At 37.5% G+C, this 18,525-nt stretch overlaps 1 protein-coding gene across 5 annotated transcripts in view; it reads right to left on the bottom strand.

Annotated features, from left to right (window-relative positions):
* Positions 1 to 17,536, bottom strand: part of LOC132173631 (uncharacterized) — a 26,744-nt gene extending 9,208 nt beyond the window's left edge. For 4 of the 5 annotated variants that reach the window (XM_059585171.1, XM_059585172.1, XM_059585173.1 and 1 more), the window contains exons 1-23: positions 17,181 to 17,536; positions 16,968 to 17,063; positions 16,719 to 16,882; positions 16,231 to 16,504; positions 16,090 to 16,157; positions 15,886 to 15,955; positions 15,422 to 15,784; positions 13,277 to 13,356; positions 13,126 to 13,177; positions 12,766 to 12,919; positions 12,247 to 12,334; positions 10,687 to 10,789; positions 10,500 to 10,587; positions 7,806 to 7,903; positions 7,492 to 7,674; positions 6,673 to 6,918; positions 6,244 to 6,339; positions 6,036 to 6,130; positions 5,855 to 5,918; positions 5,676 to 5,763; positions 5,499 to 5,572; positions 4,231 to 4,497; positions 4,027 to 4,100 (exon numbers count right to left, since the gene is read on the bottom strand). In XM_059585171.1, the coding sequence (XP_059441154.1) occupies positions 4,027 to 4,100; positions 4,231 to 4,497; positions 5,499 to 5,572; positions 5,676 to 5,763; positions 5,855 to 5,918; positions 6,036 to 6,130; positions 6,244 to 6,339; positions 6,673 to 6,918; positions 7,492 to 7,674; positions 7,806 to 7,903; positions 10,500 to 10,587; positions 10,687 to 10,789; positions 12,247 to 12,334; positions 12,766 to 12,919; positions 13,126 to 13,177; positions 13,277 to 13,356; positions 15,422 to 15,784; positions 15,886 to 15,955; positions 16,090 to 16,157; positions 16,231 to 16,504; positions 16,719 to 16,882; positions 16,968 to 17,063; positions 17,181 to 17,372 (3,077 nt within the window). In that variant the 5' untranslated portion in view covers positions 17,373 to 17,536. The remainder of the gene's footprint in view (positions 1 to 4,026; positions 4,101 to 4,230; positions 4,498 to 5,498; positions 5,573 to 5,675; positions 5,764 to 5,854; positions 5,919 to 6,035; positions 6,131 to 6,243; positions 6,340 to 6,672; positions 6,919 to 7,491; positions 7,675 to 7,805; positions 7,904 to 10,499; positions 10,588 to 10,686; positions 10,790 to 12,246; positions 12,335 to 12,765; positions 12,920 to 13,125; positions 13,178 to 13,276; positions 13,357 to 15,421; positions 15,785 to 15,885; positions 15,956 to 16,089; positions 16,158 to 16,230; positions 16,505 to 16,718; positions 16,883 to 16,967; positions 17,064 to 17,180) is intronic. The other variant, XM_059585175.1, reaches the window with a different exon arrangement.
* Between the last annotated feature and the right edge of the window lie 989 nt (positions 17,537 to 18,525).

The following is an 18,525-nucleotide window of genomic DNA, read 5'->3' as shown; positions in this document are numbered from 1 at the left end:
GGGTGCCATTGATCAACACCGAGAAACAAGCAGTTGAAATACAACGCTCAATCCAAGAACACCATTTTTCGCCGAAGCCACATCTCCTAAGAAGATATAATAAAAAATCCAAATTTATGTGATCGTAAGCCTTCTCCATATCCAGTTTACAAAGCAGCCCCGTTTCCCCCGAATTAATCCGGCTGTCAAGACATTCACTTGCAATAAGTACCGAATCCGTAATTTGCCTTCCCTTCACGAAAGCATTTTGAGGCTTTGATATCACCCTTGCTACAACCCTCTTCATCCTATTAGCAAGAACTTTGGCAATAATCTTGTAAGTTCCACTTATAAGGCTAATAGGACGAAAATCCTTAAATTCAGTAGCCCCAGACACCTTTGGAATAAGGGAAATGAAAGTAGCATTAAGACTTTTTTCAAACTTACCATGGGCATAAAAGTCTGAAAAAACCGCCATAATATCTTCCTTTATCACCTCCCAGCAATCTTGGAAAAAAGCCATGGAGAAACCATCCGGACCTGGGGCCTTATCTCTATCCATACCTTTTACCGCCTCCAACACCTCCCTTTCCTCGAAAGGAGATTCTATATGAGTGGCCTCATCCGCCTCCAGCAAGTCAAACGCAAGATTGTCCACCCTAGGCCTCCAATTGCAACGTTCAGAGAGCAAAGACTCGTAGAATTGCACCGCTTGTTGCTTGATGATGTCTTGGTTGGAATTAGTTGCTCCATTAATGGTTATGGAATCAATGGAATTATACCTCCGATTCGAATTGGCAATTCGATGAAAAAATTTAGTACATTTATCCCCCTCCTTGAGCCACCTAATTCTGGACTTTTGTTTCCAACTGATCTCCTCTTGTAAAAGAGCAATCTCCAACTCCCTAGAAATCACCCTTTTTCTTTCCTTTTCTTCTTCATCGAGCTCCCTCTCTTCCTCCAAATTCTCCATAGCCTTCAATTCTTCCGCTTTTTCTAGGCATCTAGCACTCACATTGCCAAATTCCACCTCGTTCCAGCTTTTAAGGTCCCCCTTTAACGCCTTAAGCTTTTTAGCCAAGATGAAACTTGAAGAGCCAGAAAAATTATAAGAGGACCACCAAGCCCGTACCTTGTCCACGAACCCCTCATATTTCAACCACATGTTCTCGAATTTAAAAGGCCTCTTACCTCTTGTCATGCCGTCACAATCGAGCAAGATGGGAAAATGATCCGAGCACAGTCTAAGCATCCTTTTCTGGATCAAACTAGGATACTTAGTTTCCCATTCTGGAGAGACTAAGAATCGATCGATCCTAGACCGAGAATAAGAATTTGACCATGTGGCCATCCCTCCGGCTAATGGGAGATCCATAAGCCCCTGCTCAGCTATAAAGTCTGAAAAGTCTGACATTGCCCGAGTACGGCGTGCTCCCTCCGCCCTTTCACTAGGAAAATGAGTCACATTAAAATCGCCGCCGATACACCAAGGCATGTTCCACCAGCTGGTAAGACCAGCCAACTCCTCCCATAGCCGGTGCCTGATGTGATCAAAATTCGGGCCATAGACCCCCGCAAAAGCCCAAACAAAGTCATCTTCTACGTTCTTGAAAGAACAGGCTGCAACAAACTCTCCCACATAATCCTCAATCTTTGTGACCACCCTTCTATCCCACATCAATAAGATTCCACCCGATGCTCCTTTTGATGCAACAAAAACCCAGTCCGCATAAACACATCCCCATAAATTTCTCACAAATTCATTGGAAATATACTTCATTTTCGTCTCTTGAAGGCAAACAATATCCCCCTTCCATTGTCTAAGTAAATTTCTTACCTTCAAACATTTATTGCCCTCATTTAGTCCCCTCACGTTCCAAGAAATAATTCTTGGCTTCATGGGTTATCTCTTTGTGCCCTTCCTTTAGCCCTAACCCGACTAGAACTCCCTTCATAATTGATATAACTTACCAAATTATTGAGTTCCCTCAATCCTTTCTTTCCCGCATTAGATGCTACACCTGCCCCCTTCCTTTCATTTTCTGCAATGATATCCGCAAACAGCTCCAATAGTTTTCCTTCATACCCATCGCACGTAATTCCCACGAATTGGCTAAATTCCTTGACAAGCTTCAAAACCCTGTCTGTTGACTTAGAGCCCTTCTTCCCCTTATTTCCCGGAGCTGAGCAACTCATTAATGGAATAAGATTCTCCCCTTCATATACCTCTAATTCCAATCCTACCACTGGAATTTCCTGAGTTGGAGCAGATTTCTCCACAATACATGGAGAGTTATATAGTTCCAAGCTGGTTTGAGTTGGTCCCCTATCCATTTCATTCCTTGATTCCAACAAAGTTCCCACACAATCCTCCTCCAAACCTTCCCTTCCTCCTACTAACCCAACCTCCAATCCTGCCCTGGGAGAAATTAATTCCCCTTTTTCTGTTGTTTGTTCGCAGACTTCCGCAATCTTAGAACTGGGTGGAGTCCTCGGTCTAGGCGACATTTCCGGAGAAGCAGTGACTGCCGGGAGGTCTGACCCAGACCCTTCCGGGAGGTCTGAACCAGTCGCCCAACCCGCTTGGACTACCAGAGACCCAGACCCACCCCCCGCCACCAAAGCCCGAGACTCCTTATCTGCCGGAACTGCTATCCTCCAATCTTCTTGGGCTTCGTAGCCTCTGCCGTCGCCCAATACCACCTCCGGCGCTTTGTCTCTCCCCATCGGCACTGTCTGTCGCCGACCCACTTGTAATAAACCATCCCTCATGCCGGACAACCCCAACACACCATTAGGGGGTGTTTTTCCTAGTAAGCCCCCCGCAGATATCGCCGATGGACCTCCCGGCGCCTGACCCATCGTTGTTTGATGGCCAGCAGTGGACGATGAAGCTCCTGGATCGCCGTTCTTCATCCAGCCCACTTGAACTTTTTTCACCCTGACCGGCCTTTTTTTCTTTTTCTGTCTCCCTCTTATCTTATTCCTTTCTCCACCGCTCAACACCTGCTTGGGCTGTATAGTAACACCCTCCATTGCAATTTGGTTGGTTGGTTGGTTGGTTGGTTGGTTGGTTACCGAAACATCTAAATTGCTATTTTGGGGAACAAAAACCTATGAAGACTTGCACTACTTGATCATGAATCTGTAAACAAATATTAGCATACACAAATACACCCTCATTACAGTTGAATCACTATGGTCTTCTCTATACATGCCCAAACCATGCAAGTTTCTATCCCTTAATCAACTACGGATATAAATTTCCTACAAACTGGGTTGTAGGAATTCCTCCAATCCAGTCTTTAAAAGTGCTATGTCCCTTGAGCATGTAAGAATCATATGTTTTTTTATTAAGACTATTAAAAACGCATGTAAGAAGCATATGCTATTAAAAAATGTGTTCTTCTCACTAAGAGACAAGTGGCACTTTTAGAAGCTAGGTTTGATGAAATTTCCAACAACCCAGTTTGTAGGAAATTTTTGTCCATTCAAATACACCCATATGTGTATGAATGTTTCTTACTTCTCCATCAAGAATTTCTACAATTAGCATGAAACAGGAAACTAGAAACTGAAATCCATCCGTAGACACCTAGATGAAGTTTATGAACTTTGCCAGTACAAAGATAAAGTTTCCACTTGCTTATTCACCATTGCAGTTTAATCAGCTAATAATTATTTGTAGCATCAGCACGTTTAAATCGCTTTAATGTCATGTTTTGAAGATCGTGAGACTTCGGTGGAAGAGCTAAAGAATATCAGGTACAAATCACTTCATACATGGATTTGGGCGTATAATAGCTCACACTTTTCCAACTTGCTAAATTTTTGGATTTTTGTTCTTTTTCTCCTTAATGGAAGGTTTCTTGTGTATACTTTATGTGTATTAGGGTTGCGCTCCTTTGTGCTTTTAATGAAATTGACTTACTTGATAAAAGCAAAAAATTGTAGCATTGACATGTATCTATATTTTGTTAACAAAAAATCAGGAAAATACATATGTAAGCAAATAGCATCTCAACCATCCCAGCATAAGTACCATACCAATCCATGTCTTGCAGTCTTAATGTCTCATTTAGAAATAGGTTGCTCAATGCATGACAAACATTCCACTGGACCTGTTAGACAGACAGTCACACTTAAAAGAGTGCCTGACAGACTCGATATTAAGAACAAAAACATGCATACTTCTCAGTCATGTTCAAGTACAAAGTTGGTTACACAAGTGTAACAATGGGATTATGATACCTTAACATTCCCGGTTGTGACACAAGAGATAAAAGCTTGGACCATTCTCTCAAGCCAACGTGAATCTTCTATAGAAGCTGGATGGAATGAGCTTGATGCATTTCCATGGCTACCTTTCCTATCATTGCTTGATGTGAAAACCTCATTGCTATTGTTCTTCCGAGATAAGCCCATATGGTCAATTGGCTTGTCAAAACTACCAGATAAACATGTACATTTAACAAATCTTGAGAGATTCCCAAGAGCCCTCACAGCATTTGATTTTATCTGATGGAAAGGAAAAGGAAAGGACTTACTAAAGAATCGAACAATGATTAAAAAAAAGGAGGTTCTTTTTTTAAAAAAAATCATTAAAGGTGAGCTTGGTAGCAATAAAACAAATCCTTTTCAACTTAAAGATCATATCTGCTGCTGAAAAAAAAAAAAGAAGAGTAAAACCTGAAAACCAAGCCCCTGAGAGAAATGCAGTAATTTTAACCACGGGGAAGAGAGACAAGTAGGGGGGAGGGGCAAATGAAAATGAAATCAAAATGTTTAATACTATATCTAACTGGTGGTATATGTGATTTAGGACAGAAGCTCTGCCTCAATACGGTAACACAAAACAATTTTATTAGAGTGACTTCCAAATCCATATAATAGTGACATAGATAATAAAATAAATTAAATTGTGTTCCTGTTTTTTGGAACTGCCATGTGAAAAGGTGTATGATACTTATGTATTAGATATATGCACACTCATCAGGACTAATTTAAATTTATCACATGAAAAAAAAAAAAAAACTAAGACAAATATAAACATCTACCAGTATCTAATACATGCCTAAGCATGAAAAAAATACAAGGTCCAGAAAAAATCAATGATAGAGATTTCCAAAACTGGTTATTTTGTTGGTCATATTGATCAATGTGCTATATAAATTTTTGAGAATATCTTGATTGACGGGTGGCTCCTGCATCCTGCCTCGTCCATAATGATTTATTAGTTTACCAGTTATAAGTAAAATATCCAGTTGACTGAACTGCTAAATGAGATAAAGCCACAATGACGACTTTATAATATGACAAACTAGAAAGTGCATATTGATGCAATAGGTCAAGGACTATAAAAGTACCTATTGCTGTGCACAAGGTGGGAGAGAGAGCACCGAGATAGAAACAGAGACAGAGACAAAAGTATAAAATGCTACTTCAACAAGTATGCATGAATGCAATGGGTCCAAACTCCAAATAGAGAGTGAAACAAATTACCAAATAACAATACTTACCTTGTCTCCATCCTTTGTTAGACGCAAAGCACACTCGGTTAACAACGCAATTAACGAAGAGTCAGCATTTGAGTCTGTGACAAATAATAACAATAACTGATTAGAAAGGGAATGCAATAATACTACAAAAAAGAAAAAGCTTGACTCATAAAAGTACACTTGTAACCTCAAGCCCACCTTTGGATGGTTTTGATGGAAAATCATCAATACAGAGACGGATTGAATCACATATGTTGGCCAAAGCCCAAGAGGCTGTTATTTTTACCTGAAACAAGTACTTCCAATAAGATTTACTTTCTATAGTAACAAATTTCAAATGTGTGATCTAAAATTTAATATTAAAAACAAAAATATACCGAGACCAGGGGATCGCGAGTATTAATCTCAACAGCATGGATAAACTTGTCGAGGATCTCTGCACTATATGGTTTGAGTTTTTAGTAAAATCCCTAGCCATGGTTCTTGCACAAAAACCAGTAGATAAATGATCATAAGAATGTTACTAGACCATTTCATTTCACAGCATTTCATAATCACCTTTGAGAAACTTGAGGAAAACATGTGATGACACCAATGGCTCGACAAGCAGCAGACCTAACTGAAGGCACCTCATTGTATACAGAAGCATTTATCTACAAAGATTTTGCAATTAAATCCATAACCTAATTGGCAAAGACATTCTGTTCCATTCATCATAACACAGAAAGCAAACACAGATTCAAGTACACATTGCATCAAAACTTACTAATGAAGAAAGAATGAAATCTTGTTTCTCCTTCGTGAGAGAGGAGAACACAGAGGAAGTTATGCCCGCAAAACACGTAACTGATGCAGCTCTCACCTTCCAGAGAAATAAAAACAATTTAGATATTATATGTATTTGAATCTGAGTTTTCCAGACAATATAAACTTTCACCATCATCATTGAGACAAGATTGCTTATAAAAATACCTGCTATACAGAAATCAAAAACTGGAAGAAAACTCAATTTTCTTTTTTGATAAGTGTAAGAAAAATCAATTTTCTGTCTACGCAAATAATATGACAAAACACAGAAGAGATATCATTTTGATGAACATAGAAACCTAAAGCAAATAAGATGAGAATTCCAACAAAACCAAATATATTAATGACACTTGTTCAAAAAGAATGAAGAGACAAAAACCTAACCAACCATTGCAGAAGTATGCCATAAAATTAGAGGCATATGCTTCTCAATTGCCTCACACCACTGCTCAATTCCTGACGGGCATGCTTTGGCTTCACTTTCGGTAAGTTCTGTGCTATCTAGTTCATAAGATGGGGCTGATGAAATTTTCTTTATCCTTATGCACTCAGAAGTAAATGGGGTAACTTTATCATCCAAAAGATCCTCAGTTCCTTTAAATCCAGATAATGCACGAAGACATTCATCCAAAACCTGAAAATTTTAACAAAAAAAACTATGACAGGATGAACAGAGTAAGAAGAACAAGAAGAGGTATTCCTGTCACAAAAAATAAAACTTGAGGTTCTATTCTATCTAGTCCTTATATTCTCTAAAACTTTAAATACTGAGAAATCTGCATTCAAGCCAAAGTTCTTACATCAAAGCCGCTTGAACAGAATTTCAATAGTGAAATAAATTCAGAAGATAGACATCATGAAAAAAAAAAAAAAACACCAAAAACATAAATCTCCCTAATGAAGGGTTCACTGAAAGCTAGTGTCCGAGAAGTGAAACAAAAAAAGAAACCCTATGGTACAATCAGTGCAGATCATTGAAGGACATATGCTTGCTTTGAGAATATGGCACAATCAGTAGAAACCATAGGAGGGAATCCTTTTTTTTTTTTTTGATAAGTACCATAGGAGGGATCCTTAAATCTAAATGAGCTGAATCTGCCCTTTTTCTTTCGCTAGACAAATATATTTCACCACAAACCAACAAATAAGGATTTGTTTTATCTTTTATATTTTTGGGTGTGTGAGTTGTGTGTGTTGGGAAGACTACCTTGACAGCGGCTGTAATAACTTTTTCCCCAATAAACCCAACAGTGTCTCCAGTGTGTCCCTTCCATGGCCTTGCATAAACTTCTGGAGTTGGTACCGTCAAGAAGCCATAAACAATGGTGGAAACTTGTCCCCAACATGCAAACACAATATTTGGGTAATTGTGTGACACAGTTTTCAGTGCCTGCAACCAATAAGAAGAAAATAGCAAGAACAAGGGACGGCCAGACAAGAATTACTAATCCCACTATTAATTATAATTGTTAGAAGCCAACCATCACAAATGAAACAGTATTAGCTTTCTTAAAATATTACCTGGAGAGCCTCAAAGCATACATTTGGGCTGGTTAGTTGTTCTGCATATTGAAATAATGTAAAAAGAACACCGGACTTCTTTTCAGCCTCAAGGAAGCCTGAAAAAAGGTATCAAATGAAATCTAATGTAATCGACAAGGAAAATATCAAAGGAATGAATGAAATTTCTAAAATTAATAGTAAGTTTGGGATGCAAATAAAAAATCAAGCCAAAAGAAAATAGGCAGTGGCAACGAAAAGGTCATCTATACTTGCCAGTTTCTTGGCCTGATAACTTACGTCAATTAATAATAGTAGTCAGTAATGAACTTGTTAGAAGAGTTATTAGGGTTTGTTAGTCATTAGGATTTGGGGGTATTTTCATCATTGTAATAACTAAAACAGAAGTTTGGTCAGGACTGTTAACCGCAGTTTGATAGGCTCTCCTGGTTTTGTTTGCGAAGTTCCCACACACGATTCTCAATGTGTAAGTTGAACTTAAAAGGCATGTAGATGTTCAGCATCCACTGTGTTCAATGTCTTTGTCTGGTTATAGATGGTTATAACAATTTATTTCAGGCTACTAGTAACAACATCCGTGAGCACCTTTAAAGAGTTGGCTATGAAAATAAATCGAAGTTGTCAGTATCACGAGTTGCGTGAGGTGGCAGGTTGAATTTGAAAGAAAGCTTTCTGAGCATTATAGGGAAGAAGAACCAAGTGATTCCCACCAAACTAACAAAAAAAATCAATGCAGATTTTATCATTGATTGAACCTTATTATTATTCTAAAAAAACATATTATTGATTGAACCTGGTGATTCATCACCTAAGCCTTGACGGACTGATGAAGTTGAAAGGAAAGTCGAAGGAGAGGAATTGGGTTGCACTTATCAAGAAACCTCAAGTGCACAAATTGTTTCCATCAAGTGGCTAACTTGAATAGGATAAATAATTTCATCGAGTTGGATCACTGCTCTCTGATCATTCTGAGATCAGGGGACACGTGCTTTTCTATAACCAATTGCTTTCCCAACAGTTTAGTTAGCGGCCCAAGTTGTTGCTAAGGAGGAAGCCATATGGTTAGAGACAGTTTGAGGAATCTAAGTGTTTGGAGGTGGTGAAAGGTATGAATAGTGATAAGGCGTCAGGCCCCGATGCTTTTACTATGTCTTTCTCCAAGCATGTTGAGACGTGATTAAAGATTATGTCATGAGGGTTTTCCATGATTTTCATGCTAGATGTAAGTTTGAAAAAGGCCTTAATGCGACTTTTATTGCCTTCATTCTAAAGAAGCTCGGGGCAATTGATGTTAAAAGTTTTAAACCTATTAGTGTGAGTGGGGTTTATAAGATTATTGCCAATCCTAGCCAATAAATTGAAAAGGGTTGTAGAGAAGACTATTTCGAAGCCCTAAAATGTGTTTGTCAGAGGTAGGCAAATTCTAGACTCCGTGCTCATAGCTAATGAATGCTTGGATTGCAGGATCAAATCTGGTGTTCCAGGTGTGCTTTGCAAACTGGATATTAATAAGGTCTATGATCTAGTTAACTGGGAGTTTCTTTTGTACTTGTTGAGGAGGTGTGGTTTTGGAGAGAAATGGTGTAATTGGATAGCATTGTATTTCTGTTGTGTGCTTTCTGTCTTGGTGAATGGTCCCCCTTCTAGTTTCTTCATCAGATCTCGTGGTCGGAGACAGGGAGATCATCTATCTTCTTTGCTCTTTCTCATTGTTATAGAGGCTCTTAGTAAAATGATTTTTGCGACAGTTGATGGAGGCCTTCGTTCAAGCTTTTTTTTAGGGTCTAGGAACTTTGATAAGGCTCTCTTTTCCCTTGGAATAGTATTTGGCAGACTAAGGCTCCCTTAAGAGCGACTTTTTTTGCTTGGTCGACGGCCCTAAGAAAGATCCTTACCATGGAAAATCTTTGGAAGTTGCATGTCATAGAGATTGATAGGTGTTGCATATGCAAAAAAATTTTAAAATAAATAAATAAAAATTAAGAGTCAAAGGATCATCTTCTTCTCCATTGTGAGGCGGCGTGTGCCCCATAGAATGTTTTCTTCAATCGCTTTGGGCTTTCCTGGGTTATGCCTACACTAGTTACTGACTTGGATACTTGTTAGTTGACTACTGGCAGCATTCAAAGTGTTGTTGTATGAAAAATGGTGCCCTCTTGTCTTTTATGGTGTATTTGGAGGGAAATGAATGGTAGGAATTTTTTAGATCATGAGAGCAAGTCTTTCTTCTTCAATACTCTTTATCTATTGACAACTGCCTATATTTCTCTTTTGGTCCTAAGTTTTCATGATTTTCTTGTTCTTTTTTCTTCTTCTAGTTACATGTTTTCTCTTGTATATTTCTTGTATATTTGATGACGCCTTACACTTTTAATGATATTTCGATTACATATATAAAAATAAACTAAAAATAAAAAAGTAATAGCGCCTAGAATCCTCCATTCTTACATCTTAGAACTCTAAAACTTTGTTAATGCCTCTTAAGATTTGCTTTGTTGAATGGGGAGAGAGAGCATGCTTAGGCAATTTTGTAATTCTGGTGCTTTTGGATGTTGTGATTGTTTTTCCCTCTCAGGCTTCCTTTAGGAGCTATGAGGTTTTGGAAGCTACAAGATTTACAAAGATTTTCTCTAGGTGTCTGTACTTAAAAGTAAAATTAGAATTGCCTACACACAAAAAGGGGGTTGAGCAAACCTGTAGATATTTCTTCGAAAAGCATTTGTCTGACTTGTATGGAAGGTGAAGTAGAAAGAGCTGCCGTCAAGCAACTAACAGCAGCAGCCTGTTAAAGGAGGTAGAAATATAACAAGACATTGCAGAAAGAGCAAGGGAGAGGGGGGATTCATATATATTTCCACATAACATATATCAGGAGACTAACCAGAAGACCACTCTGATCATTTCTGAATGAAAACCCTTCGTTAACCCTTGTTCGTAGAGATGTGATAACTGTTGGCAACAAATCTCCAGGCATTCTTGAATATCTGAAGAGTGATCACGAATACAAACAACAATTTTGTGATTAGACACATTTTCTCAATAGAAGAATGCATTTGAAGTATGATCGAACTGAAAGGCTGGAACATTCAGCATTAGAGTGTAAATGCGTAGAACCTCTGAATTAGTCAATTGAATGCTATCAGCATGATATGCACTTACCAATGCTCATCCACCACTCAAAAAAGAATTGATATTATATGCTCAATTTGTCACTAGGCCCACTTATGGTAAAATTAATCAACTAATTAGTTCCTAATCCTACCCTAACCTATATTTCAAATTACCAGATTATAAACATTATCCTATAATGAAACAACATTCTAAGAGGTTCAGAATCTTCAGATCCGTAATCAATTGCTATGGACCAGCAGTTTGCTTCGTGTTATTTTGAGAAAACTTTTGCGGGTTAATATCGATTATATCCCTCATAACAGTAAATAATATTTGCGATATATCATAACATCATGTATTATACCTTTGTATAAGATAGTTAAAAACTATAGGTGTGTATACAGACATTGTTGGGAAATGTAAATTTAGAGGACATGATCATCTATACACACGCCCAAGCTGCACAAGATTATCCCAGTGTGACAGGTAGGTGACAACTTGAACCACATATGCCACATTTTGCAATTGAATTCTCACGACTTGGCATGTGTTTTGCACGTATAAGGTTTTGCAAATTAGTTTAGCACCAAAAGGACAACCATTTTTTTTTTTTATAAGTAATGCAAATTCCTTAAAAGCACAGAGTGGCACAACCACCATATTCCGACAATTCAATGAACCTGCTGTGATTATTTCCTCGTCACCACAAAACATACACTATATTCCCCATTCGAAAGATCCTCCAAAAATCACTTAATTCTTCTCCTTTGATCAACACCTCCAACGACTTCATCAGCCAAACCATGCTTGCCCAGCCCAGGACCACCACTCAAAACACTCCTCGTACTTCTCTCTGCTAACTGGACACCACCAAAACCAATCTCATGATGGAACTCAAACGATTTTGCTTCCACATAGAAATATCCCAAGTGTCCCATCTCTAGAATCTGATGAACACTTAACAGAAAAATTCCATTAACACACCTCTAAAACAAACCTCATGCGCCGACACTTACCTCATGCACTACCTATCATCTCGTCTATCGTCAGAAGCTAATATATAACAAAATTATTTATATCTATTACTTCAAATATTATCAAGAAAATGGATGGGAGATCCAAAAGCAAGGAAGAGATTTCCTCCAAGGGCCTTGGCTAATGTGCTAAATGATTCAATAGGGTTCCAAAAGGACAACATGAGAAGCAATAAGTAATTTTTTTTTTTTTTTGATAAGTAAGAAGCAATAAGTAATAGTAAAGCAGTTTATCAAGTAGAGTAAAAGACAAAGGTTTAACGAATATAAAATCACTAAGAGAAGAAGATTCATACGGTGTGGACAATACTAATTGCATGAGAATCTTGAATAAGGATGCCAGCAATCTACCATGAGTTTCACGTTGGACTAAGTACAAAATCCCTACACAAGATAGATATGGAACAGATGTAATACTCAAGCATGTAAACAGTAAAAATAATAATTTAGAAGCATAGAAAAAAAGCACCAAAAGAAGGCACAATTTCCACCAACCTAAATGAAGAGTACAGCAATGTATTTTTTGTAAAATCACTAGATGTCCTAAAAACATACGCTGATAGGAAATGATAACATTAATCATTTAATTAATATTCTATCACTCTCTCTCAATAAATGAGGCATAAAGCGTAGAATTTTAACTAAAATGAGAGGTAAATTTTGGAGTTAGGGTTTGATTTCAAGACCATTGTCTTGAAAATTCAGATCGATTTATTCTAATATCGTGTTAATGATAAATCATTAGTTCTTCCAAAAGTTTAAGTTGATAGAAGTAAATTAAATCATTTAATTAACATTCTAGCATATTTCAATACCTGTATGCAGTTGCATTAGTATTTGTCCAAGAGAACTTGAAAGTGCCATAAAAGATCCGAACTTAGAAGATCCTTTGTATTCTGCAACCTGCAGAAAAATGGAAGAAGGCCCATCCAACATGACTTCCAGAGCTGAGGCAGAAGCAATTCGAGCCTAGGCAACACAAAACAGCACATATTAGCCTGTTAGCTAGGAACAACACTAAAGTAAAATCATAATATGATTGAAAAAAAAAAATGTACCAAAACTGTAATTGGTGAAAAGTCGTTTTATGTATCATGTATCAAAATTTACAAAAAAAAAATTAATTACTAAGGGGGACCTAGTTTTAATTAAATAACCAAAAAAAAAGCCAATACCTTTAAATAAGGATCATATAGCAAACATGTCATTAAAGTAGCTTCAAACTTCCTGTATATAAGAAAGAAACAACAAAGTTGAAAGTTGAGAAATTTAGGGATAGAAGAAGAAATACAACAAAAACAGGACAAAGTACGACTAATGCTTCACCTAGGTTGTAGAACATCACTGGTTGGCAAAAGCAGAGTCCACTGGGTAGTGAATGATTTGGAATCAGCTTGACAGAGATCCTTAAGCCAAATTTTGAAGGAAAACGGTAAAAGTAAGCGTTGAAAATAGTTATCAAAATAGTTTATACTAGAGGTAATGATAATGGAACTGTGGAAGGGGCTAAGCTAACAAGCAAAGCACAACTTTTATCTGTTAAGATTTGTAGGAGGGGGAGTTTGAGAGGGAGAAGAGGAAAGGAGGCTGCTGCCTCTTCTTGTTATTAAGCTTAATAAACCTAATACAAAGCATCACAATATATAGACTAAACCCTAATGACATAAAGACCAAACTACCCTTAAACCCTAATGCTAATAACACTTCTAACACTCCCCCTCAAGCCGGAACATATACATCGTATGAATCCAGCTTGGAAGATACAAGCAAATCAAAAAACAACTAGAAAAACATACAACTAAAACTTATAGGAAGAAGTATGTTTAATCACTTAACCATTACTTTAACACTTCCCCTCACGTGTGGACTCTAATACCATGTTAAATTACCAGTTATCCCATAAGCTTAAGCTTACAGGAAGAGGTAAATTTAATCACTTAACCATTATTTTAACACTTCCCCTCACGTGTGGGCTCAAGCTCCCTTTTAATAGGTGAAACCCAACACGTGAAATATTTTATTTAAATGGGGGGTGAATTGATAGAGTCAAAGTTCGATCCCAGGACCTTTGGCTCTGATACCATGTTAAGATTTGTATGAGGGGGAGTTTGAGAGGGAGAAGAGGAAAGGAGGCTGCTGCCTATGCTTGTTATTAAGCTTAATAAACCTAATACAAAGCATCACAATATATAGACTAAACCCAAATGACATAAAGACCAAACTACCCTTAAACCCTAATGCTAATAACACTTCTAACATTATCTTTTGTGATAGGCAGTAATTTATTAACAATGCCAAAGGTAGCAAACATGCAAAAGGGGCATGCCAAAGGGACATCTAAAAATTAAGTAACAAATAAAAATAGGGCTAGCTGACACTTTCCTCTGACAAACTACCACCCTTGTAAACATATTCTGAATGTCCTTTATGTGAAAAGAGTCTTAAACATTTAAAAAGAAAAAAAAAATTACCAATCCCATTCTCAAATACCTCTTTTATATTGATTTTCAACATAAGAGATAGAAAATTTTATATTTAAACAAACATAAAGTTAGTATGTTTGTCAAGGGACACACACGTGTGGTAATTCATCGGGGGGAAAGTGTCATTTACCCTAAAAGTAAACTGAAAAGTGCTAAACTAAGAAAGAAAACTGGCACATGCTGTTTAAAATGAAGGGCCCAAGGAGGGTTGGCATGAAAAGTCCTCATGTTAAGCATTTTCACAAGAAGAGGATGCTCTAAAGACTCAAACCTGCACACCTGTGCATGGCAGCTAGAGATTTTTGTCATTACAGCACATAAAATCTTCTCACTGAAAATAAGACTATATTATATAGGAAAAACAAGCCTAAATAAAAATAACTCATAAGTGTCATTCTTTTTTTCTTTTTCTTTTTATAAGTAATCAATATATCATTAAAAGCGTAAGGCGCCCCCAGGCATACAGAGAGTATACGAAGGAAACTAACTACTAGGACCAAAAAAACAAGAAACTCATGAAAACTAATCACCTAAGGAAAAATAAAAGCAGCCGTTCAAAGATACAGGGTATTGAAAGAAAAAAGAGACTTAATCTACTCCAAAGTCCTCTTGTGGTCCTCAAAACTTCCATCAACCCAAGTGCCATTCCAGGTGTGATGGTCTCCTTAAGAGACCTTCACCAATACGTATAATACTTGGTGAATCTAACAGTTTAGTAACACGTCTAGATATAGGAAATTATACTTGTTGTCAAGTGGTACATCTGCTCCTCCAAATGGGGGAGATATAGGGTACAACCTAAAATAGGAGGAAGGATATTGGGTAAGGGAGGGCTATCAGTTCTGTATGCTACTATTTCCAATTGATCTTTAAAAACATAACCCAAAAAAACAAAAAAAAAACAAGAACAACAGCAAGATGACACCTTGAATGACTCAAGCATCAGAAGGATGAATGAGAACAAGAAAAAATGGTGTTGTGAACTTACCTGAATGCAAACAATGGCAGCTACTCTGACCTTAGAGTTCTGAACAGTGTCACTGTCTTTAACCAATCCATCACTGTCACTGTAATCAGAATCTGATGATGTGAAATAACCCATAGAAGATTCATGATCTGAGAAACTTTGAGGATTCTGAGCTTTCTTCTCCTTCATATTTGAAGTTTCCATTTTGCGCAAGTGTGGAGGCCTATATGGACTATGATCTACTCTTTTAGGTTCTTCCAAACTTGACTTGCTCACTGTATGGAGTTCCTTCTCCTGGTGAGCAGCAGCTGGATATGTAAGTTGTGTTCTACCACTAAGGCCATAGGTAAAAAACATTCGTAATGCCACTACAAAACCTGTCACCTGCAAAAAACATCACAAAGTTAGAGATTCTAAAAGACAACGGCCAGAGATAAAAATCATCAATCGATCTCAAGTCCCAAAACACAAAGAAATTGACTTACATGGTCAGAAATGGAACATTTAGGATCCATAAGAACCAAATGCAGACAATGCAGGAGAGATGCATAAAACCTGCAGAGCAAAAGTACCACCAGTTGTAAAGGATGAGAAGAAGATTCAAACAAATACATTAGAACAAATAATCTGAAGGATTATTTTTTGTTTTTCTTTTCTTAGGATTAAGTTATAGAAAAGAGGAGGAATACCTGGACATAACATTGTCTTCCACAAGCAAGCTCTTAGATGCCAAGAAATCCATCACTCTCCTAAGAACCTATAGGAAATAGAGCAACCTAAGCATCTATATAGATAGACATCACCAAATAGGAAAAGAAAGGTATGCCCACCTCAATCATCGATTTCCAAACATCATCCGGAATGGATGACCCGTCTCTTGTGACAGTTTCACCAAGCATAGAAAAAGTGACAGTCTGGACTTCCCATAAACTGCAGTATCTGGGTCCTCTCTTTCCCATTTCAGCAGCACACTTTTGGTTTCTGATAGAATGAGATGAGCAAATTAACTCTGAGTGAGAGCTGACAATAATGCGGAGAAGGAATTTCACCAGCTGGATATCTTCAGATGGTGAACATTTTCTGTGACGAGCACTGATGAGCCGTCTGAGGTAAGAAAAGGAAAGTTAGAGCATGGTTGTAAGAATAAATTTTCAAGACGTAAACGGAAGTCATAACCAAGTGAAGCTTGAAAATAAAAGAAACCCGAGGCCATTTTATACTGTGCAAATATAGCAATAGCAATAGCACTATCATTCCGTAGAAATGAATTGGGCCAAAATGAGAAGGGGCAACTCGTAGAACATGTTCGAAAACTAACCTTATGGTCTCTAAGCAATCCATCATGGAAGTAATTTTAGCAGCATTAGCTGAAGAATCAGCTTTGTTAAGAAGATATTCCAGCATATTTGCAAATGAGTCAAGTATGAGAGACCACGAAGATGAGCTAATCTCATAGGAAACACGACGACATACATCACGAATCTGAGGCAAATTGAACGAAGAATAAATCAGGGCAAGAATCAATACCGAAGAACAGAGAACCAAAAGTAGAGCGCCGAGCGAATACCAAGTTTGATGTGTGAGAAAATGTAGCGGTCATATCTTGTGGGTCGTGACAATTAGAGGCAACCAATTCCAGCATAAACAAGATGTCGGAGGTAACCTATTCCAGTAGCGAAAACACACATTCATAGAAATAGAAATAGAAATGGAAATCCTCGTTCAAAGTGAATATATTTTTATTATTGCAATACACAGCTGGGAGAGGGAAGAAGCGAACCTCGTGAGGAGGAAGATGTGGGGCGGCAGAGACGAGAGACTGAGAATGGGAGAAGACAAGATGCTGAAGGAGTTGGGGAATGGAAGAGGAGGGCGTGGCGCCGGCTCCACTTGCTAGGGTTTCGTCTCTCATCGTCAGAAACGCCGTCCTCCATGACCTAACTGCCGCCGATGATGACGACGATGACGCCATCCGCTACCGGAGCAAACAAAAATCCAGCTATCCGGCGAAGCCTCAACAGCTACTCAACAACAATGCATAGTAACTAAAGATAGCGCGGTCTTCAACGGTAGAAACTACGAACTACCGACTGGTGAATACTGTTCGGTCTCACTGCAGGCGAAGGCGCACGCTTGCCTTGTGAGTTGTGTCTATTTGGTTAAGTACCTGTTTGGAAATTGGAATTGCTATTTCAATAGGTACGATTTTATAATTTTTAAAATTGTTATGTTTTAAAATTTATTTTTGGTAAAAAAAGTTAAGAAATATTTTTTTTATCAACCAAGTGTTTAGATAACACTAACATATAATTGTGATTTTATAGTCAAATAGATAAATATTGTCCTAAATATTTTTTTAAGCGAAATCATAATTTTGATTTAAATTCACATTTTTTCAAATAAGCATCATCCAGTCCGCTTATAGAAATCGCAAATTTTATCACAATTTTAAAATTTTCGTTTTTAAAATCACAATCTCAAATACTCAAAAATTGCAACTGGTTTAAAAACGTTGATTATTTATTTCCAAACAGACCCAAGTGACAGACCAACTCCCAAATGCACCAAGTAAACTAAAGAGTATCAGAAATAATATGGACAGTTTTTCAAAAGGAAGATGAGTCTTTTGAATACTTAATCTAACGTTTAGGAATTTCTGTCAAAGAGGATATGTTGACATTTATATGTTTGGGCAACTTTAAGTGCAAAATGGGCATCACATGTACATGCTTGATCTAGAGCAGCATTTTACATAGAATTGCATGTTTATTTTATTTATATCATAGTATATTAGAAAAATATACCTTCATCACCAGTTACTTACACACTAATTAGAACAAGACTTTATGGGAACTAAGCATTAGCAAAAAAATGCACACCAAACTATATAGTTTTTTGGGAAAAATATAAAAAAGCCCCCCAAACTACCAGCCGTTTGCGATTTAGCCCCCTGATGTTCCAAAACTCATAAAGTAGCCCCCCAAACTACCAAAATTTTGCATTTTGGCCACTCCGTTAGTCAAAACCGTTAGTCTGGACGGAAACCTCGAAACGACGCCGTTTTATTAGGGTTAAGTTACGAAATCGCCCTTATGGCATTTTTTTTTTTTTTTTTTTTTAAAGCT

This window comes from Corylus avellana, chromosome ca3 (assembly GCF_901000735.1).
Source record: "Corylus avellana chromosome ca3, CavTom2PMs-1.0".
Lineage (NCBI taxonomy): Eukaryota > Viridiplantae > Streptophyta > Magnoliopsida > Fagales > Betulaceae > Corylus > Corylus avellana.
The sequence above is the reverse complement of the archived record's forward strand: the minus strand, read 5'-3'. Positions and strand labels throughout refer to the sequence as shown.